The sequence below is a fragment of the Pipistrellus hanaki genome, assembly GCF_964339955.1.
Source record: "Pipistrellus hanaki genome assembly, chromosome: 9".
Classification (NCBI taxonomy): Eukaryota; Metazoa; Chordata; class Mammalia; order Chiroptera; family Vespertilionidae; genus Pipistrellus; species Pipistrellus hanaki.
This window is the reverse complement of record NC_140511.1, coordinates 80232184-80255688: the sequence shown is the minus strand read 5'-3', so window position 1 is coordinate 80255688 and position 23505 is coordinate 80232184. Positions and strand designations below refer to the sequence as shown.

General features: G+C 39.7%; 1 protein-coding gene across 5 annotated transcripts in view; it reads right to left on the bottom strand.

Annotated features, from left to right (window-relative positions):
• The window catches only part of KDM2A (lysine demethylase 2A), a 62400-nt gene that overhangs the window by 29771 nt on the left and 9124 nt on the right, over positions 1-23505 (bottom strand). For 2 of the 5 annotated variants that reach the window (XM_084895077.1, XM_084895074.1), the window contains exons 3-8: positions 9807-9945; positions 8620-8698; positions 7695-7741; positions 3074-3252; positions 909-1015; positions 464-557 (exon numbers count right to left, since the gene is read on the bottom strand). In XM_084895077.1, the coding sequence (XP_084751203.1) occupies positions 464-557; positions 909-1015; positions 3074-3252; positions 7695-7741; positions 8620-8698; positions 9807-9945 (645 nt within the window). Of the gene's footprint in view, positions 1-463; positions 558-908; positions 1016-3073; positions 3253-7694; positions 7742-8619; positions 8699-9806; positions 9946-23365; positions 23487-23505 lie in introns of those variants that run through there. The other 3 variants (XM_084895076.1, XM_084895075.1, XM_084895078.1) reach the window with 3 other exon arrangements.

Below are 23505 nucleotides of genomic sequence, written 5' to 3'. Positions count from 1 at the left end.
TATAACTTCAGAATCGTCTTAAAGGTATCATTTGGTCCCATTTACACCAATGCCTCCAAATAGGGAAAGGTAATTGGATCTTAATTTGCTGATTTCATTGTGAATCTATCCAAAATTTGTGTGTCCTTCTATCTTATTATGCTCCCACGTAGAGAAATTATCTTGTCCTCTTAAAACCGCTTCCTTGCCTCCATTTGGAGAATTCTACTTTGGGGATCTGTACACAGGACTACTGAGGTTTACTAAGTACTATGCAAATATTGGCATGATCACAGTGGCCTACATGAATACTAATTCCTACTGAATTCTAGCCAAGAAGGTCAACTAAATAGACAATTCTCTCTAGATACGAGTGGGACAATCTCCTAATAGATTCATCTCTATGTATATTAAGCAAGCATGAACTAAAGCAAAGTCATACCACCAGTGTCAGGTCCCAACCCCCATCACAACTACAGCGTACCTTTCCCCCTTGATGGATGTGATACCAGACGGAGGTACCACCAAAGTCGACATGGAAGTCAGTATAGCAGCCTCGAACACTCATTAGACAGTACCTGGCCCCAAAAAAGCAGCAGTTAGTGCCCTGATGAGAAAAAGAGGGCCCACCCCACTCAGTGCCACACTCGCCACTGTGCACTCCCTCCCTCTTTCCTCGAATCCACTCCCCGTCAGCGAGAGGCATGCAATTGCAAGTCATCTCTTTACCAGGGTAATTTTTTTCTTTACGTGATCATGGGCTGTAATCCGCTTACATACACTCTTCCCTCTGGGACTGTAAAGGCTACGCTAAAGAATTCATGTTCTTGATCATTTAGGAAACGGAGAATGGCTCCTAACGGAGGAACCGGTCCTTGGATCACCTTGGTCTCCCGAGCACACTGAGGAAGATGCAGGTAGGCACTTACTTCTGCACTTTAGGGTACTGCATCTCCAAGATGGCGTTTGTTGATTCAGTCTGACTTTCCTTCAAATGCCTTGGCCACATGTTGTCTACCCAGTCAATGAAATCCACCTTTAAAAAGGAAAGAAAACATTTAGGCTTCAAAGGTAGGGTCCGGATTAAAGAGAATTTTAAAATCAAGAAAAACAGAATTTTTGCCTGGCCAGTGTGGCTCAGTGGTTGAACGGTGACCTATGAACCAAGAGGTTGATGTCTGATTCCCAGTCAGGGCACATGCCTGGGTTGTGGCTCAATCCCCAGTACGGAGCGTGTAGGAGACAGCCGGTTGATGATTCTGTCTCATCATTGGTGTTTCTATCTCTCTCTCCCTCTCCCTTCCTCTCTGAAATCAATAAAAACATTCTTTAATACACACACACACACACACACACACACACACACACACGGAGGGGGAGGGTACACGAATTCATGCACGGTGGGGTACATTTTACTGTATGTCAATTGTACCTCAATAAAGTTGACTTTTTAAAAAAGCATTATTGAGATATATTAGAAAAGACCTAAATAAATGGAGGGGTATCCTGTCCGCAAGAAAACCTCTAGAACAGTAAATAAATAAACAGTAATCCAGTAGAATAAGTATGTTACTGGTTATATAGCAAGGTCATAGAAAGCTTGCTGGATTTTAGGACCTTGGTAATAGCTCCCTCAATCTTTCTGGCCATGTTTTAGGGACCTGAAAGATACCTGTGCATTGTCCTTTGTCCTCCAGAAAATTTCCTACTTCTTAGCCCTTCCACTGATTCTATTCCTCCATTTATAATGGCACAATATTTTTCTAATTTTTGTAAAATGTTTTTTATCAGCATTTTAAAATCATTAAAACTAAGGACATAGTGAATCAATTAAGGAGGTTACAAAGAAGGCTTCATGTGTAACACATTTCTAAATTTAAAAAATGAAAAAGTATGATCCAGATCAAATTTTAATTTTACAAGTACAACCGTATTTCTTTTAAATTGAAATTCTAAAAATATTTAGAAATAAATTTATAAAAATAGGTTATTGTAATTATTACATCCCTCACTTAATTGAACTCTTTATTTATTAAGTAGACCAGGTATGGCTAATAAAAAGGCTAAATGTACCTATATTTCCTGTCTTCCTATATTATTTGACATAACAATTAATAATTACTATTAAAAGAACTTAGTGGGAGGGATGTTTTCTTAATGATAAGTTCTGTATTTAATTATAGCATCTCCAGTTATATGAAGCAATGACTAAAAATCATCTTTTCAGATAATAGTGAAATACTGTGAAATTTTCCCATTGGTCTATACATACTTACCTATGTGCTAATATAACAATGTAACTTAGTAGTGAGCTATATATACACACATACACAAAATGATGCTATAAGCAATTATAGTATCTTAGCTTTGAAAGTCAAAGGGATAACACAGAGACCTTGACTTTAAACAAATAATTAGTATATTCCAAGTTCTGTTGTTCCACGTGTAATATTTGACAAAACTGAGTTCTAAGTCAGGAATTAGATGAATAAAATTTGTTTGAAAATGACTAGGTGTATTTCAAAAGTGAAAGCAATCTCCATCAGAAAAAAAGTTTCCTCAATGTCCTATACACAGCCCCTACTTTGCCAGGAAATGGGCAAAATCTACATCTATCTTCAGGAGAGCTGCGGATCGAAGACTATCTTTCCCTAAGTATGGGGTATTAATTTATTGCTAATAGTCATCCAGTAGAATCTACTAGAAAAATAATTTCGTAAGACAATCACCTAGCTTTAAACCAATTTTCTCCCAAGTTTCTCAGCAAACATAAACCTGTAGGACAGAAATTTATAAGGCAAATTTCCCATTGACAGTACTTACAAGAGTGAATTTTAAGATTATTCTTTATTATGTACAAAGGCCAATGGTCCTAAATTAAGTATACTGGTGATGTAAATCGGAATGGCCCCTCCCTATATAAAATAAAATTATTTTAGAAAATGATGGACCATCTAAAATGCAAGTTATCCTTATCAAAGTGTCTTGTTCCTCTTCCTCTTCCTCTTGGTATATACAAAAAGTAATCAATTCTCCTAGTAAATACACAACTCTCTTGGTGACAATGACAATGTGGAAAAATGGTTAGACTGACCGTGGAGGGCCTCTGCACCATGTTCTCCAGCCTGGTGTGGCTAAACTCCAGGCTGATGACATTATAGAGTTTTTCTCGCTCCTCCTCTGGGGTCTCATAGTAGCGTGTCCACTGAGCCATCGTCATTTCAATGCCTTTCTGCGTGTTCACATCCATGACATCCACCATGCGACGACTCCCTGCCATGAAAGACGCATTGATTATCTCTACTGAGCCACTGATACCCATAAATATATTAAGACTATAAAATACAAGTGAAAGGAAACAAACTACCCTCTCTTATTTAAGGTATTCAATAACAAAGAGCTGGTTGTGACTTGAGATAATTAACAGAAAATCAAATCACAGAAAATGGGAAAGACAACGGGTACTATTAAAAATAACAGTCACTCCCTAGATCATATTTATTATATGGTTAGGTACTGAATCTTATTTTCAATATCTCACCCAATCCTAACAACTCTAAATGCTAAGTAGTAATCTCCATGTCATAGATGAGAAAACAGGTGATAATAGGTAACCTGCAGGACAGGAATGCAGGAAGCCCAGTTGTAGAGTTAATGTACTCATCCACTGAGCTATACTGCTTTGACGCAGGTTTTAAACAGAATCTAATCTCTCCCACAAACTGAGTCGAAGACCCATTCTTTAGTGAATACTAGATTAAATTTCAATCTGTCTACTCTTTTGTTTAAAAGGGTTATTTCCCAAATCTATCAAGTATTTCTAATATAAAATTCCCTTTTCATATGTTCCACAAATACTTACTGAGAAAGATACCATAAGGGACATAAATATCTATTTATATCAGATTCTCAACCGATCATAACAACTACAACAAAAGGCAGAATACTAGAAGAGATAGCATAAAATACTAGGCCAGTGGTCGGCAAACTCATTATAGTCAACAGAGCCAAATATCAACAGTACAACGATTGAAATTTCTTTTGAGAGCCAAAATTTTTAAATTTAAACTTCTTCTAACGCCACTTCTTCAAAATAGACTTGCCCAGGCCACAGTATTTTGTGGAAGAGCCCACTCAAGGGGCCAAAGAGCTGCATGTGGCTCGCGAGCCGCAGTTTGCCAACCATGGTACTAGGTCAAGAAAACAATAGTTTTGGAGCCAAAGAGATCTAATGTACATTTCAGCTCTAATACTACTTGGCCAAGGTATTTAACTGCCCTGAACATTAATATCATCTTCTATAACTTGGGAATAATCACCTATGAGCTGCTATGAAAATTTAGTCAATGAAGTAAAATGTTTAACATAATGTAGGTGCTCAATTAAACACTAATTAAAAATAAAGAAAATATATTTAAAACACACACACACACACACACACACAAGCACACACACACACACATTTTTTAATGTGTGTACTGATCAGAGAAGAAAAGAGAGGGTAGGAAAGTCATTGAGTTTGGCTCTGAAGAATAAATAGAATTTCAGCAAGATTCAACAGAGAGAAATACAAATGGAGGCAAAAGCATAAGAGGAGATATGGAAAGGCAGCACAGCTAAAAAGTTTTAAAAATGGTGGTTAAGGGAGAGAATAAAAAGCTACCGTTGGAATATTAAGGATACTATTCAACTAGTATGAAACTAACAAATACCTACTACACACCTGGCCTTGGCAGATATAAAGTAGTATTAGACCCTCATCCCTTGCCTTCGAGGAGTTTACAGTCTGGTTAGAGATAAAAGATAATAGGCAAGAGGACAAGAACATGGCCACAATGAAGTAAACATGACAGAATACATATTGAAATATAAGGCAATGGACCAAACTACCCTTCATGTCTTAGAAGAAAAAGCAAATGTTAAATCATATTTCAAATGCCTTGAAATACTACTTCAGACCCATGAGAATGGCCATAATAATAATAATAATAATAATGAAAAATAAGTGCTGGCCAGGATGCAGAGAAACTAGAACCCTTAGACTTTTCTAGTAGAAATGTAAAATGGTGCAGCTGGTATGAAAAAACAATTTGTGGTTCCTTAATAAATTAAACACAGAATGGCCATATAACCTCGCAATTCCACTGTGACTACATATCCAAAAGAATTGGACTCTGGTGCTCAAACAAAAACTTCTGCATGAATGTCCGTAGGATCTTTGGTCCCAATAGCCAACAGGTAGAAATACTGCCCATCAATAAATGGGTGGATTAACAAAATGTGGTATATCCAGCACAATGGAATATTATTCCACCATCAACAGTAATTAAGTACTGTTACATGCCACAAGGTAGATAAACCTTGAAAACATTATGCTAAGTGAAAGAGGCCAGCCCTGACGGGTTTGGCTCAGTGGATAGAGCATCAGCCTGCCGACTGAAAAGGTCCCAGATTCGATTCCTGTCAGGGGCATGTACCTTGGTTGCAGGCACATTCCCAGTAGGGATTGTGCAGGAGGCAGCTAATCAATGTTTCTCTCTATCAATGTTTCTAACTCTTTATCCATCTACCTTCCTGTCTTTAAAAAAAGAAGCCAGACATAAAGTGTTACATTTTGTGATTCCAGTTATATTGAATGTCCAGAATAGGCAAATCCACAGGGACAGGAAGAAGATTAGTGGCTGCCAGGACTTGAGGGAAGGAAGGAATAAAGACTGACTAGTTAATGAGTAGAGAGTTCCTATTTGGGGTGATAAAAAAGTTTGTAGCGTTTTTTGTCACACAGTAGATGCCATTCATTTACTGTACTTTGAGTTGTCCTACATGCAAGTACATATTTTTAATGTCTGTCTTCTATGCTGTTCCTATAAGTCTGCTATTAAAATAGATTGAATTATAAAAACAAAAACAAAAACAAAAACCCAACCACCTAGACTTCAAACAACCTGGACATAAAGTTAGGCATCAGCTGAAATTTCTGAAAGTCAATGTTAGATTAGATATAACCACTGCTTTATTGCCTTATTTTATTTTTAATCCTCTCAAGGACATGTCTTTACTGATTTTTAGAGAGGGAGAAAGGGAGAAAGAGAAGGGGGAGGGAGAACATCACTGTGCAAAAGAAACATCAATGGCCTCCCATGTGCCCTGACCAGGAACCAAATCCACAGTCTTTTTGGTGTATAAGATGACACTCCAACCAACAGAGCCACTGGGCCAGAGCATCACGGCTTTATTTAAATCACAGCAAAAATATCTGTAACTATTCACAGGTATATTTGGAAAATAAAAGGTTATCATAGGCTTCCAAAGATCATTATTAGCAATAAACATTAAAAAATGGTAAGAAAGTGGTAAGAAATCCAAAAGGAGACTAGTGATTGAATGAGTGCTTTTATTTGTATAGATTATACATTTAGATAAGTCTATGATGAGATCCTGAAGTTTATATTTTTAACAAATACCAGTACCACCGGTGATTCTGATACAGGCCTTTTGTGGCCCAAACCCGTAAGAATGCTTGGCCCAAAGAGAAGAGCTGTGGTGGCCCATTAACTTAAAGATCGAAGGAACTAGTGCTGTGGGGGTCCAGTAGGAAAAGAAGTGATGGACTGATAAGTACTCAAGTAGGTCTTTCTGATGTCTCCTCGGAGAGCCCTACCTTGAAAAGAGTCTAACAGAAAAGCATTTTACTTAACAGGTTTACTGAGCACCTACATACTCCAGAGAATATGCTAGGTACTAGGAAATAAATACAGAGTGACAGGCAGATAAGTGAAATCTAATGCAGAACCAGCGAGGGAGTAAAAGATACCGGGAATGAGAGAACTTTCCTCTACCTGGGCTATCTGATTTTTTCACCTCAGATAAACAGAAGTTATCCAGCTGTTTAAAAAGGGCCCTCAAGTGGTCAAGAGATAGCACTGCACTATTTAATTTCCAAAGCAAACTATTTCAGGGCAGCTTCAGTGTAGAAGAAATTTAGTGGTAGAAGAAAAGCATCAAAAAACTTTGTTTCATGTCCTGTTAAAAACTAAAAGATTTTAATATCCCTTACGGCCTTATCGTGTATAGGAGAGTGACCATTTCTGAATTCAGAACTGTCTCACTGAACAGCAATGGTCTGCAGAAAACTGACCTGAACCTTTACCGACCACAGGAAGTATTTATTCTTCTTTAACTAGATTGTTCCAATTTGCTTTCTTTTTATTAATTTTGAATACAATAAAACATAAATCAGATTAAAGATTAGCTAACCAGTCACTGATGAGGACCTAATTAACAAATGTAGCATTGGTAAAAATTTCCCTACTGCTTTTAGGGGGGATAAAGATAATCAAATATGAATGAAGCTTCATTCATGGCTCATAGATATAAAATTTCACTATCCAAGGAGGTTTCCCTGGAAGGCAGGGTCTTCTGGAGAGAAAGGGGTGGGGAGTGGAGAGGGATGCAGAGGTAAGAATGGCAGGTAGGAAAGAAGGAGCGGATTCAAATGTTCTACCTCAAATGATGCTAAACAAAGCAACTTATAGCTCCCTCTGAGAAAATTCTCACTTGCTGAATTATAGTTTCTAATCAATAAACTATCCAATATATACTTCAATCCAATATATATTCAATGCTCCTAAACCTTCTCAAATCTCAGAGATGTAAGACTCAGCCCTAAGTATGAAATCTCTGCCTCAGACAGAGGCCACGTGCATAATACTCACCCACACACATTTTGACATCATTCACAGTGAAGTCTGGATCTGGCATCCTGTGGAACAAACACCAATAAGCACAACTTAAATGGGAAGCATAACTTCTTTCCTCAGTGTTAGTTTTTTTTCTTTCTTTTTAACACTCCAACTTTAAGAAAAATATCTGTTTTTTTTATTTCAGAGAGGAAGAAAGAGGAAGAGGGATAGAAACATCAGTGATGAGATTCACTGATTGGCTGCCTCCTGCACACTCCCTACTGGGGGTGGAGCCCCAATCCGGGCATGTGCCTTGACCAGAATCATGTACCTTGATTTCCGGGTTCATAGATCGATGCTCAAAGAGCCATGCCAGTTGGGCTATCTTTTTTGTTTGTTTAAGATTTTTTTTTTTTTTTTTTTTTTATGTGGAGGAGAGATATGCATGCCCAAGGCCGATATGAATTTATTTTTAACATTTTTTAAACCGGTGTTTGTTTGTTTTTTCAGAGAGGGGGAGAGGAGAAACACTGATATGAGAATGAAACATCTATTGGCTACCTCTCGCATGCATCCTACCAGGGAGCAAGCCCACAACCTGGGCACGTGCCCTGACCGAAATTGGACAACAACCTTTTGGTGCATAAGATGATGCCCAACCAACTTAGCCACACTGGCTAGGGCAGTGTGAAGTTTTTTCTTAACATACTAAGAACTCCCTAGTTGAGACACATTAATTTTCTTACTTGAGCTGAAAATATATTTTAAATATAAGTGACCTGATTATCTTATCTCAACTATATTTTCTCATTTACTTTTAACAAGCATTTATAACAAAAGAAGAAATGTAATCCCTTTTAAAACTAAATGAGAAATATTATCAATACTGCGTTGTCTATAGCCCCAGGTGTAGCGTGGCCATTTCTCCACCACATCCAAGCAGGCCAACAGCACTTACTTTATTCCAAGCCCATCAGAATTCTTGAAAATCAGAGGGTCCCGTAAGCCACCCCGCTGGATATACTCCACATTAAAATCTGTCACCAAAGGAGAACAATTGTTAGAACAGCAAGAGGTCTAGCTGGAAAAAAGTAACTGAAAAGCAGGGTTTAGGGATTTTCTCTGTATTTCCAGAGTAAATTAAAAATTTAACCAATAGGGGGTAGTTCTACTAACGAGTCATCTCATAAATCCTAGGCAGAAATTATCATCATCCTTCCTCTTTTTAAAGAATATAAATTTTACTGATTCAGAGAGGAAGGCAGTGGGAAAGACTGGAAACATCAATACTGAAAGAGATCGCTATTGGCTCCTCCTGCACCTCCCACACTGGGGATCGGCCCACAACCCGGGCATGTGCCCTGACCAGGAAATCGAACTGTGAGCTCTTGGTTCTTAGGTTGACACTCAACCATTGAGCTATGCTAACCTGGCATCATCCTTCCTAAGAGCCAAAAACTGTAATTTTGTCCACTACATCCGTTGGTTTGCCAAGGAACAAAGCTGCATGGTATCCATGGAATCACATATCTCAGTTTTGGTGGGCGGTACATGCATAAAAAAGCTTTTACTGCACTACTAGAGGCCCAGTGCACAAAATTTGTGTACAGGTAGGGTCCCTAGGCCTGGCCGGCGATCAGGGAGCTCCCACTGGCACCTGCCTTAGCTGGCCTGGCGCCAGCCACTTGCCAGCCCAGGCCCCTGCCGATGCCAGTAGGCATTGAGTGTCCTTCCCCTGGTGGTCAGTGAGTGTCATGGCAACTGGTCATTCTGCCATTCAGTTGATTTGCATATTAAGCTTTTATTATAGTACAGGATTTATAATTAAACCCAAACCAAGGAAAGGGAGAAAAAGAAGAGAGAGAAAAATTTAGAATTTATTTTTAACATTTAGAGAAAAATTCTAACAACATTCCTGCCCTAATAAATGCTTGCTTCTTCTAATATAGCAAAGAAATGCCTCACAGGGTGGGAAGACCTGGGGATGAGAGTGTGTGAGTGGCACTGTGTAAAAGGAGAAAATAAAGATAATAGCAGCATAGCATCAACAGGTGATATTCTGGCTGCATAGATGCTTACTACAGTTCCCAGAATTTAAACTTCCTCCATCAAGGGACTACCGGTATGAACCAAAATAATACTAACCTTTTCCCTCCATAAAAGTAACGAAATTTGCATTATATTTGTTGGTGTGAAGTTTTTCTTCCAAGTCAAAAGTTCTTTTCCCTTCAATTTCATCATCTGAAATGCCATCATCTTCATAACGTCGTCGCATGGTACCACGCTGGGGAGAGAGGGACATTAAAGATGAAATCATGTACTTTTTCATGCTATCTAAAAGAGGTCAGTTTTCACTACTGTATGGGCAAAGTGCTACTTTCAACTGTAGTTGCTATGTCAAGCATCAATATTCCTTGCCTTAAGATCATTTTCTTAACAAACGGTGAGTGTTTTCTAATAATGTATGGAATAAAACGAAGTTTTAACGAGCCACTGGGTTCCCTACTTGTGATATGTTCCTTCTGCTAACTCCTAATGATATAAATTTATAATAATAATTGAGCAAAAAGGGTCTAGTAAACATTTTACTTGTCAATCACTGCTTATCAGAGTGGGAACAAACTGTCTTTATGAACATTTCAATCCAGGATACAAGATATAAACTTTTCACAGGGGAAAGCTGCATCTATGTTACCTTCAAAAATACAGTACAACATTTTAATTAATGAGGCAAAAACTCTAACATCAGATAAAGGAATAAAGTTAATTTGAACAAAGCATTCCAAACAGTAACCTCCAATATTTTAACTTTAAGGATGTCTTCCCAAAGAAGATATACAAATGCCAATGAGCACATGAAAATGCTCAAGATCATTAGTCACTATGAGAAGTGCAAATTAAAACCACAATGAGATGCCACTTCATACCCTCCAGGATGACTATTATAAAAAAGATGGGCAATAAAAAGAGTTGGAAAGAATGTGGAGAAATTGAAACCCTCATACATTGATGAATTGAATCTAAAATGGTACAACCACTTTAGAAAACAGTTTGGCAGTTCTAGTCATTCTACTCTGAGGGGTGTGTGTGTGTGTGTGTGTGTGTGTGCACACACACACTAGAGGCCTGGTGCATGGAATTCATGCACTGGGTGGGGGGGAGTCCCTAGGCCCAGCCTGCACCCTCGCTATCCAGGAGCCCTTGGGGGATGTCTGACTGAGTGCTTAGGCCTCTGCTGCAGTGGAGGACTCCCACCACTGCTGCTGCATTCACCAGCTGGGAGCCCAGTTTCTGGCTGAGCGGCACTCCTCCTACAGGAGGGCACTGACCACCAAGGGGCAGACACTCAATGCAAGAGCTGCCCCCTGGTGGTCAGTGTGCATCATAGTGACCAGTCTTTCTGCCGTTTAGTGGATTTGCATATTAGCCTTTTATTATAAAGGATATAAAAAGAATTTAGACAAAGTCCATACAAAATGTTCATGGCAACATTCATAATAGCCAAAGGTAGCAAGCCAAATTTCAATTGATGATGAATGGATTAACAAAATGTGGTTTGGCTCTGTAGATAGAGCGTTGGCCTGCGGACTGAAAGGTCCTGGGTTCAATTCCGGTCAAGGGCATGTACCTTGGTTGTGGGCACATCCCTAGTAGGGGCAGCTGATCGATGATTCTCTCTCATCGATGTTTCTAACTCTCTATCCCTCTCTCTTCCTTCTGTAAAAAATCAATAAAATATATTTAAAAAAAATTAAATAAAAAATAAAAGGCTAATATGCAAATTGTCCCCTTGGGAGTTTGACCAACCAGGAGCTGAACCGCTCGCTATGACATGCACTGATCACCAGGTGGTGGTGCAGAACGAAGGAAGGCCCCAGCTGGCAGCCAGCAGCCGGGGAAGAAAGGCTTCGATTGGCCTTGATTGCCAGCCAGGCCTGGGTACCTTTCCCGTGCACAGATCCCATGCACTGGGCCTCTAGTATTTACACAATGGAAAATTTTATAAAAAGAAATGAAGTATTAATAAGTGCTACAACATAGAAGAATCTTGAAAACACTATGTTAAATGAAAGAAGTCAAACACAAAAGACCGCATATTGTATAATATTATTTACATGAAATGTCCAGAATAGGCAAATCCATAGAGATAGAAAGTAGATTAGTGGCTGCCAGAGGCTGGGAAGACAGAAAAGAGAAGTGACCAGTATGATTTTTCTTCTTGATATTATATTATAGAATTGTAATTTTATTAGCCAATGTGTACCTCCAAAATTTTAATTAAATTTTTTTAATAAAATAAATAGAATAAAAAAATTTCTTCTTGACAGTTTATTTAAATCAGAGGGAATAATGGTGCAATTTTACATTTACAAAAATTCTGCAATTTTACATTTCTCTGTTGTTTTGCTATCGAGGAAGGCATCTTCCTTTGGTATACCAGCCTATATAGCTGAGCATTACACACCAATATTTAATATTGTATGTGGTTTTCACGGGGAAAAAACCACCTGTAATTATGTAATTCACAACTGCTGGATTCGTTAAGTGAGCCATTTTAAGAATTTCTAATATTACCCAATTACGTCTTAATGGGCAGTTTTATTTTCTTATAATTATTTAAGCACTAGAGGCCCCATGCACGAAAGTCGTGCAGGGGTGGAGGGAGGGTCCCTCAGCCAGGTTGCACTCTAACGCAATCTGGGATCCTGTGGGGGATATCCAACTGCCGAATCCCTGCGGGACCAGGCCTAAACTGGCAGTCGGATATCCCTCTCACAATCCGGGACTTCTGGCTCCTAACCGCTTGCCTGCCTGCCTGATCACCCCTAACCACTGGCACACATTAGCTAATATTTATAAAATAACTTCATTCTTGATATATGAAGTAAAAATAAATAAAATTAAATTAAAAAAATATATATGTGCATATTTTTGTACTTTAAAGGCAAAAAAAGACATGGAAGGACACATGAATTGATAAAGTGGTAACTACTGGGTAAAGAACTGAGATTACAGCAGTTAAGAAACTCTTTAACCTTATCTGCAAAACTTTAATAATGCATTCATATTTTATTTGTATAATTAAAACCAGTCAGATTGAAATATTTAGAACTAGCAGTTATATACTTATTAAGTTTTGAAAATTATATTGTAAGTTCAGTGTTTGCAAAGCAGTTTATATTTATTATCCCATTAAAACTTCAAACAGCCTTAAAAAAGTAGGTATCATTATTACCCCAATTTAGAAAATGAGTAAAATGAGACTCAGAGCCAAAACCGGTTTGGCTCGGTGGATAGAGCGTTGGCCTGCGGACTGAAAGGTCCCGGGTTCGATTCGGGTCGAAGGCATGTACCTTGGTTGCGGGCACATCCCCAGTAGGGGGTGTGCAAGAGGCAGCTGATCGATGATTCTCTCTCATCGATGTTTCTAACTCTCTATCCCTCTCTCTTCCTCTCTGTAATAAATCAATAAAATATATTTTTAAAATGAGACTCAGAAAGGTTAAGATATGTCCTGTTCAAGGTCACACAAATATTGGAACATGGGACTCCCAAGACCACACTAAGGCAAACATACAGGGGATTTAATACATTGGTTATATATAGCCTTGCTAAGGGGATATTCAGTTAGTTCAGAAGAAAAAAAATTTTTTTTAAAAATATTTTTTATTGATTTTTCACAGAGAGGAAGAGAGAGGGATAGAGAGCTAGAAACATCGATGAGAGAGAATCATCGATCAGCTGCCTCTTGCACACCTCCCACTGGGGATGTGCCCGCAACCAAGGTACATGCCCTTGCCCGGAATCGAACCCGGGACCTTTCAGTCCGCAGGCCGACGCTCTATCCACTGAGCCAAACCGGTTTCGGCTCACAATGTTTTTTAAAAAATATATATTTTGTTGATTTTTTACAGAGAGGAAGAGAGTTAGAAACATCGATGAGAGAGAATCATCGATCAGCTGCCTCCTGAACACCCCCTACTGGGGATGTGCCCGCAACCAAGGTACATTGCCCTTGACCAGAATCGAACACGGGACCTTTCGGTCCGAAGGCCGACACTCTATCCACTGAGCCAAACCGGCTTCGGCTAACCATGTTTTTAAAAAAAATATGTTTTAATTGATTTCAGAGAAAGGAAGGGAAAAGAATAGAGAGATAAAAACATCAATAATGAGAGAGAATCATTAATCAGCTGCCTCCTACATGCCCCCCATAACTTGGGTATGTGCCCCAATCAGCAATCAAACCGTGACCTCTTGGTTCATAGGTTGATGCTCAACCACTGAGCCACACCAACCAGGCTCTTATTGATGTTTCTTTCTCTTTGTCTCTTCCTCTCTCTAAAATCAATAAAACTAAAAATAAAACAAAATCATTAAAAACATATTTAGCTGAAACCGGTTTGGCTCAGTGGATGGAGCGTAGGTCTGTGAACTGAAAGGTCCCAGGTTCGATTCTGGTCAAGGGCATGTACCTTGGTTGCGGGCACATCCCCAGCAGGGGGTGTGCAGGAGGCAGCTGATGGATGATTCTCTCTCATCGATGTTTCTCTCTATCCCTCTCTCTTCTTCTCTGTAAAAAATCAATAAAATATATTTTAAAACACACAAAAATAAAAATAAAATAAAAACATACTTAAAAAATAAAAGACTTCCTGGCTATTAGAGCTGGTCATGTTGCTTGCCCTATCTATCAGACTACATAATTGTTCTCTAAACTGTGTTGTGGCTAACAAAGGTCCTTTATACACGTCTTAGTAGTCCTGCACACGAATCCGTGTGCCAGTAGCTCGCTGCTGCCCTCCAGGAGCTCTCGGCCTGCTGCCCCGCCCTCCTGTAGCTCTCTGCCCACCCCCATAGCTTGCTGCCCTGCCCCCTCCTGTAGCTCTTGCCCCACCCTCCCGCTGATCCGTGATCCAATCGTTACACAGTTGATCGGTTGGCATAGCGACCATTTGTGTATTACATCTTTATTATATAGGATACTGGGGGCCCGATGCATGAAATTTGTGCCAGAGTAGGCCTTTGCAGCCTCGATCCCTCTCAGCAGCGGTGGCTGCCTCCATCCGATGGCTGCCTCCATCCGGTAATTAGCATGTTATGCTTTTATTATTATAGACAGTATCTCATCATCTGATCCTACCTATAAAACCAGAGCTACAGGTCAGTAACATACAATGACATTAATCTCCCTAAAGGAATTAATCTTCTCACATTATAAAAATCAAAGCATTTGTGCTCATTCACACACTCTTTATACTGGCAGTACTTGCGTTGCATGGTCCCAATAAGCACACATTTCAGTTACCACAGTTTAGTTAAATAACATCAATCTCCTAACAATATAGTTCAAATTTAATTTACTATTGTATATGAACTGAAAGTAGTCGAATAAAGTACAAACTTTACTGCTAGCTTCTCAGTCCACAAAACACTCATAAATAAGGTGTGCATGATCAGTGAGCAATCATACTACTTCTTTCCAAGTCTGTGGAGATGAGTTCACATACAAACAATAAGGCGAAGTATATTGCCTCCTAGTCTCCCAGTGATAAAGCACATGACGTTTTATTAAAAAAAATAAAATAAAATAAAATAAAAGGTAATCAAAAGAGGGAACTGGTCTACAAAGATAAAAAATGGAGCAAAGGAATAAAAAGTGAGCCCTATCTGGCTTGGCTCAGTGGAGAGCGCTGGCCTTCGGCCTGAAGGGTCCCAGTCCAGGGCACAGGCCTGGGTTGTGGGCTTGATGGCTAGTGGGGACGTGTAGGAGGCTTCTGATCAATGATTCTCTCTCATCATTGATGTTTCTCTCTGTCCCTCCCTTTCTGAAATCAATAAAAATACATTTAATAAACAAACAAAAAACCAGCCTGTTTAAAAAAAAAAAAGTGGAAATGAAATTTGAATAGAACATGAATGTAGTTATATGCATCAGAGGAACTAAGTGCCAACAAGCTGATCGACATAAAAGAGAAAGTGATTATGATGGAAAGGATAAAGACATCCCAGGGAAGAGACACCAGCAAAAACCCCACAAAAACAACAGCACTTAAAGGAACTCAAGTCCTTTGTATTACTTCTGTATTTAATTACAATTTCAATATGAGTCTTGTTAATATCAAATTAATTCCATAGTTCAACTAGCCAATAAAATACTCTTAGAATTTAATAGCATATAAGAAAGCAATATAGCCAAAGAAACATCTTTTCAGAAACGGAATAGAGATATTTCACACCTAAGCCAGTGCACACAGTTTAAATTCCTGTGGCAATGAACTATCAAATGCCTGTGAAGAGACTTTGATTCATATGGACATGTGTCAGCTTGCCATTCTATTCCCATTAAAGCTTGAGTAGAAGCCAATGAATTTGATGAATATGGGAAGGCATATATAAGTCATTCAAATGATTATTACAGTAGAACAAGATAGTGAAATTTGAGCCAATATTTTTCTCTTTTCAGATGTGTCTTAAAACTTAAGTCTCTCTTGGTCAGAAAACTCTTAATCTATGAAAAAGGAGAGAAAGTTGTTCTAACATAGAAAAGGCTAGAGAGGCCTAGAGATGTGATGAAATGAAAATTTTACAATAATTATAAGCAGCAACAAAAACAATTATCAGCCGCCTCTTGCACACACCCCCTGGGGATGTGCCTGCAACCAAGGTACATGCCCCTGACCAATCGAACTTGGGAACTTTCAGTCCACAGGCCGACGCTCTATCCACTGAGCCACACCGGTTTCAGCAAATTATTATTATTTTTTAACAGCCTTCCAGAATGAATCAAATTTGAGAAATGAAGTTATATTGTATCATATTATTATTAGCTTTGACTGGGGCAAGCAAAAAAGGCCTATTTTGCCTATATAGCTATCATTAACAGTTCAGAAAAAAATGATCACAAATTCAACTGGTAAGAAACACAAATTAAGAAAAGTTTTAGCCGAAACCGGCTTGGCTCAGTGGATAGAGCGTCTGCCTGCGGACTGAAAGATCCTGGGTTCAATTCCGGTCAGGGGCATGTACCTTGGTTGCAGGCACATCCCTAGTGGGGGGGGGGGGGGGGAATGCAGGAGGCAGCCGATCAATGTTTCTCATCGATGTTTCTAACTCTCTATCCCTCTCTCTTCCTCTCTGTAAAAAAAATCAATAAAACATATTTTAAAAAAAGAGTTTTAAAAATAACCTTAAGCTATGAAGTGTAAAGTAGTTAACTCTAATTTTTTTTTTTTTTTTTACACACAGAAAAACAGACAAACTACTAAACTATTTTCGATAGTTCTCAAACTTGACCATCTATCAGAATTACCTGTTCGGCCAGTGTGGCTCAGTGGTTTGAGCATTTACCTATGAACTAGGAGGTTATGGTTCAGGGTACATGCCTGGGTTGCGGGCTTGATCCCCAGTGTGGCCATGCAGGAGGAAACCAGTCAATGATTCTCTCTCATTGATGTTTCTATTCCTCTCTCCCTCTCCTTTCCTCTCTGAAATCAATAAAAATGTATTTTTTTTTAAGTGCCCTAGATGGTTTGGCTCAGTGAATAGAGCGTCTGCCTGCAACTGAAGGGTCCCAAGTTCAATTCTGGTCAAGGGTACATACCTGGGTTTGCAGGGTCTGTGCCATGTGGGAGGCAACCAACCCATGTGTCTCTCTCACATCAGTGTTTCTCTCTCCCCTCCATTCTCACTAAAAATCAATGGAAAAAAAGAATCACCTAATGGGATTGTTGAGACACAGATTGCTCGGTTCCACTCCCAGAGCTTCTGATTCAGGAAGTTTGGAGAAAGACCCAAGAATCTTCATTTCTCACAAGTTCTCAGATATGGTCAGGGACACCCTTTGAAAACAACTGTTTTTCAAACCATTGTGCTGAGAAAGAACTCGCAGGTGAATAAAATAAAGCTTAGATAACCAAAGGCTTCCTGATTATCAATCTACGGTTCTTTCCATTGTTAGGGTTCAGTAATTATGTTATATATTTTTATAAAAGTGCAAACATATTTTTGTTAAATTCTATAAGTATTTTTCGAGCACTTGAAGAAGACATGGTCTCTTTCTTAAAGAAGAGACTCACAGTCAAATAGCTACACCACCAAGTGACTGTTTCCACCAAAGTGGCATGGAATGTAACTGGAGAGAACTCAAGAGAACATGTGGGCCGTGGAGGATAATATTAGTAGCTTACCAAGAATCCAGAATGGGTGGGATGGAGAGCTTTTAGATACACACATTCACAGAAAAAAGAAAAAAATCCATCAAACACCTACTGTGGACCAGGCCTTATACCAAGCACGAGATAAAATAGTGAGAAAAAGCACTGTAGCGGGCTTTAATGATGCTTACACTCTGAGAGAAACAGACAATCAAATACTTATCCAAGTAAATGTAAAGTAGCAATTTTGATAGGTGCTATGTATAGGAGGTATTCTATACTATGAGAATTGAATCAAAGACTTCTCTGAGAAAAGGATCCGAACTATGGTGTGAAGATAGTACCTGGGCATGCTACAAACTCATGTTCAAACCTTTGCACATAAAGAGTGGCTGTAGATACCGTTAATGTTAAGTAGATATCTTTGTCTCCTTTATTTTATTTTATTTTTTTTTATTATTTTTTAATATATTTTATTGATTTTCTTACAGAGAGGAAGGGAGAGAGATAGAGAGCCAGAAACATCGATGAGAGAGAAACATCGACCAGCTGCCTCCTGCACACCTCCCACTGGGGATGTGCCCGCGACCAATGTACATGCCCTTGGCTGGAATCGAACCCGGGACCTTTCAGTCCGCAGACCGACGCTCTACCGCTGAGCCAAACCAGTTTCGGCTGTCTCCTTTATTTTATTTTAAAGGTTTTAAAATTAAATTTGAGAGAGAGGGAGGAGAAAGAGAAACACTGACACACCATCAGCTGCCTCCTGCATGAACTGGACAGGAGATTGGACCCAAAACCAGGACATGTGCTCTGGAGAATCAAACCAGCAACTCCTCAGTGCCTGGGCCGGGGCCGGGCACCGCCCAACCAACTGAGCCACAGCGACCAACTGAGCCACAGCGGCCAGGGATATTTCTGCCTCTTTCAATTTCAAAGAAGAAATTTTGGTAGGCTAATAATCAATTCTGCAGGACAAAAGAACTTATAGATGACTTCTGCTAATGCCTACCACTGACTGAATATTTATGCCCACTACCCAAGGAACCCATTTCCCAGCACCAAGGAGCAGGGGACCAGCTAATGAACAAAGCAGCCGGTGAGCACTGCAGGAAGGAAGGGTGACTGCAGGGTCTCAGGAACACGAGCCGCTTGTTTCTCCTCTCTCCGAGCAGAACAGCGCGGCTCTCAGTCATGGCCAATTCCTGCTCCTTGGCTCCCCTTCTCTGACTGTGTTCTGACCACCGCCATCCTAATACCTGTAAGCACTTCACCAGAGAATGGAGTAATTTATTCCAGTCTGCTTTGTCATATATATATATATATATATATATATATATATATATATATATATATATATATATATATATTTTTATTGACTTTTTACAGAGAGGAAGGGAGAGGGAGAAAGAGTTAGAAACATTGGTGAGAGAGAAACATTGGATCAGCTGCCTCCTGCACACCCCCCACTGGGGATGTGCTACAACCAAGCCACATGCTCTTGACCAGAATCGAACCCGGGACCCTTCAGTCCACAGGCCGACACTCTATCCACTGAGCCACACCGGTTTCGGCATCAGTTCTCTTTTAAAGTTGGTTACCTCTTACCCTACGGATCTCAGCTTTAAAGGCTTTCTCAGCTTTAAAGTGCTCTGACACCTTCCCCCACTCCCAAAGTTTAGATCAGGTTTATATACTCTCATTGCATCCTCCACTTACCTTAGTATTCCTTTGTGTAACTATAATTAACATTATTTGTGTAAGCATTTACTTAATGTTCTGACCTCCCCACCAGACTGTAAGCTTCATGATAGAGACCATGCCCGTCTTATCTCTGTATCTAGGGCAAGCTTTGCATGGTGTCTGACACATGGTTAAATGCTTGCAACATTTTCTCATCCCTACCATTAGGCTTTGCATTAGCCGGTCCCTCTACCTAGAGCTCTGTTGACCCAGATCTGGTCCCCTAAGTCCTTGAACTTCACAAAATTGGCTCCTCATCACTCAAGTCATAGTTACAAAATGCCTTCTGCAAAAGAAGCCTCTACTGATCACCAATCTCAGGAAGTTATTCCCACCATATAACAATTTTATTACCCTTTTAATTTCTTTGAAGTATTCAACACATCTGAAACCGTAGTATAGTATTCAGAAGTCTAATAAGGCAAGGCCCAAGCAAAGTGCCTGCCACAGTGAAAGCATTCAACAAATACTTAAGTGATTGAATCTCCTGAATGAAAAAAGATGACATGGGGACACCCCAAATCCATCAGCAAACATTTACAAACTGTGCTCCAATAAAGTTGAAAAAAAACAAGGCTCAGATATTGCCAAACTCTCTTGACTGGACAAAAATCACATCCAGATGAAGACCCCATGCTTTAAGAGATTGAATCTCCTGAATGAGAAAAGATGACATGGGGAACACCCCAAATCCATCAGCAAATCATTTACAAACTTGAAAGCCAGACTGCCTACTTTGAGTCCTGGCTCTTCCCTTCTTAACTGGATAACCTCTGACAAGTTACTTAGCTGCTCAATACCTCAGTTTCCAAACCAGTAAAATGGGAATTAGAACAAAGTGCCAATACCAAGCACATAGTGTGTGATTATCCATTAGATTGGACTTTTCCTCCCAATGTTTCAAATACATAGGGTGGCTTTTCCTTTATCTTATCCACCCTAAAAGGGCCACCATTGTTTCTGTACACTGCACCACTCCAAAGACATCTCTCACATAGGTAAGACATGCGAAGAGCACCTTCCAGACGTGTGCTACATGGTAGCACCATCTCCGAGTTCCAGCAATCCTTTGTTGATAATTAAAAGATTAAGATGATCAAAAGGCACAAGAAACAAGGAAGTACTTTGGAAAGTTAAAAGTATTATAAAATGATTGCTATATTTACAAATGTACATTCTCTTGAGGTCAATGTCAGAAAGAAGGTTGGCCCCATTACTGCTTGTGATCCAAGGCCATAAAGAGATGGAGTAATAGTCAGGCTACCTTGAATCCACACTGAGGGCTACAGCAGCCCATGCGGTTGTTTCTCAGGGATGGTCATAGGAATTCAGCTCCAGGCCAATTCACAATATTTCAATAATTGCTTACATCTAACACTACAGCTTTTATCTCATTTTTCTATCCTTCAAAGAGAATATCAAAAGAAAATTCCTTGTAACGTAATTATTGATCTCAAGACAGTGAATATTCATTTAGGGTACCCAAATCAGTTGATCTTAGGATAAGTTAAGTGGAGTAATAAACCTGCAACTGGGTTGAGGATTTGTCATGACCATGAAGTTAGCTTTGTGAAAATTCAACAAAAATGCTTCATGCTTACTTTGGGCGAAGCCCTAAGAAACAAAATATGAGAGTGCTTTCAAGATGTTTTGTGATAGACTTTAAATTCAAAGATGAATAGCAGCTAATCAGAAAAACATACAGAGAACTAGCTACTGATTTTCAATCTTACACTACTGACATTTTGAGTCAGATGATTCATTGTTGTGGAGGTCTAATCTGTGCATCAGGATGTCTTAGCAGCACCCCTAGACTCTACTCACTAAAATACCAGCAGTAACCCCCTGACCCAACAATAAAAATGTCTCCAGCCCTGGCCAGAATAACACAGTGGTTAGTGTCACCCTGCAAACCAAAGGATCATGGATTCAATTCCTGGGCAAGGGCACACACCTGGGCTGCAGCTTCAATCCCTGGCCCTGGTTGGGGCATGTGCCAGATCCATGTATCTCTCTCACATTGATTTCCCTCTCTCTCTCTCTCTCTCCATCCCTTCCACTCTCTCTAAAAATCAATGTCAAAATATCCCCCTAGCCTGGCCGAAGTGGCTCAGTGACTGAGCATCAACCTATGGAACAGGAGGTCACAATTCAATTCCTGGTCAGGGCAGGTGCCCAGGTTGTGGGCTTGGCCCCCAATGGGGGGCGTGCAGGAGGCAACCAATCAATGATTCTCTCTCATCGTTAATATTTCTGTCTCTCTCTTCCTCTCCATTCCTCTCTGAAATCAATTAAAAAAAAAAAAAAAATGTAGTTTTTAAAAAATATCCTCCTGCCGAAATCGGTTTGGCTCAGTGGTAGAGCATCGGTCTGCGGACTGAAAGGTCCCAGGTTCGATTCCGGTCAAGGGCATGTACACTGGTTGCGGGCACATCCCCAGTAGGGGGTGTGCAAGAGGCAGCTGGTCGATGTTTATCTCTCATCAACGTTTCTAGCTCTCTATCTCTCTCCCTTCCTCTCTGTAAAAAAATCAATAAAAAAAATATATATATATATATTAAAAATATCCTCCTAGGGTAAGAATTAACAACAACAAAAAGGCTCCAGATATTGCCAGACTCTCTTGACTGGACAAAAATCACACCCAGATGAGGACCCCTGCTTTAAACAAATCTGTTCCAACTGTCCAAGTTCTCTTTCTTTCAAAAATCCCTCCCTCTGATCTTCTTGGAATCCAGATTTAACCTCAGAGTCCCCCTCAATTCTTCAATTGCCTTTGCCTCCAAAATCCGCAAAAAACAGTTATTTAACTCCCTCAATGACATGTCAGTGCTCTTGGTAAAACCACAACTGGTTGATAGACTTAATACTAATACTCAAGGTTTATGATCCCTAATCAAGCACTCTTTTCCATCATAGCACAATGCGATCCAGCAGTCATCAAATTTTAGCAGTCCTGCCGAAGCCAGTTTGGCTCAGTGGATAGAGCGTCGGTCTGCGGACCAAAAGGTCCCGGGTTCGATTCCGGTCAAGGGCATGTACCTTGGTTGCGAGCACATCCCCAGTGAGGGGTGTGCAAGAGGCAGTTGATCGATATTTCTCTCTCATTGATGTTTCTAACTCTCTATTCCTCTCTCTTCCTCTCTGTAAAAAATCAATAAAAATATATTAAAAAATTAAAAAATAAAAATAAAAAAGTTTTAGCAGTCCTTCACTGCCAACATGTCTTGCCTCCTTCCACCTATTACTTTCCATTTCTACTACTTATACCCCAAAGCAGTGGTTCTCAAACTTTTCCATGAGTAGGAATCACTTAGCTTGTTAAAACACATTTTGCTGATCCCTAACCTCAGAGATTCTGATTTAGTAAGCACGGGAGGATCCACAAATGTGTGTAACTAGTATGTTCCCAGATACCAGCTAACGCTGATGCTGCCGGTGAGAGGACCACTCAAGAACCACTGCCCTACAGTTCAGGTACCTTTCACCTTAAGAGGCAACTTACTTCAGTATTCTTTCAGACCCAAAACTGAAAAACTATTACTTCTAAAGTTTTTATCAAATTATTATTCAATTAAAAATAAGCCACAACTTATGGCTCTTTTCCACATGTGGCTTTTCGCAATTGTTTAAAATGTGTGCCCAACAGAATCGGCAGTGCCTCCCTCCCAAAACAAATCTACTTTAATCCTACTGATCTAATGGGTATCTTTGGAACAGACCTCATGGGCTTCCCGCTCCATACACAGCTCTACTGTCTTTACCTCCTACAAGCCACCCTCTTCCCTCCTCCTCTCTACCTACCTGAAGGAGGCTTTCACCACTGTATTTGCCAAAACCACGTTTGGTCACTATCTGCTGCCTTTTATCTTTATGGTTTAAAGTTTTTACCAAGTACTCACAGATAGAGAAAACCCCCAAGAACCTAAAATTTAAAACAGAAA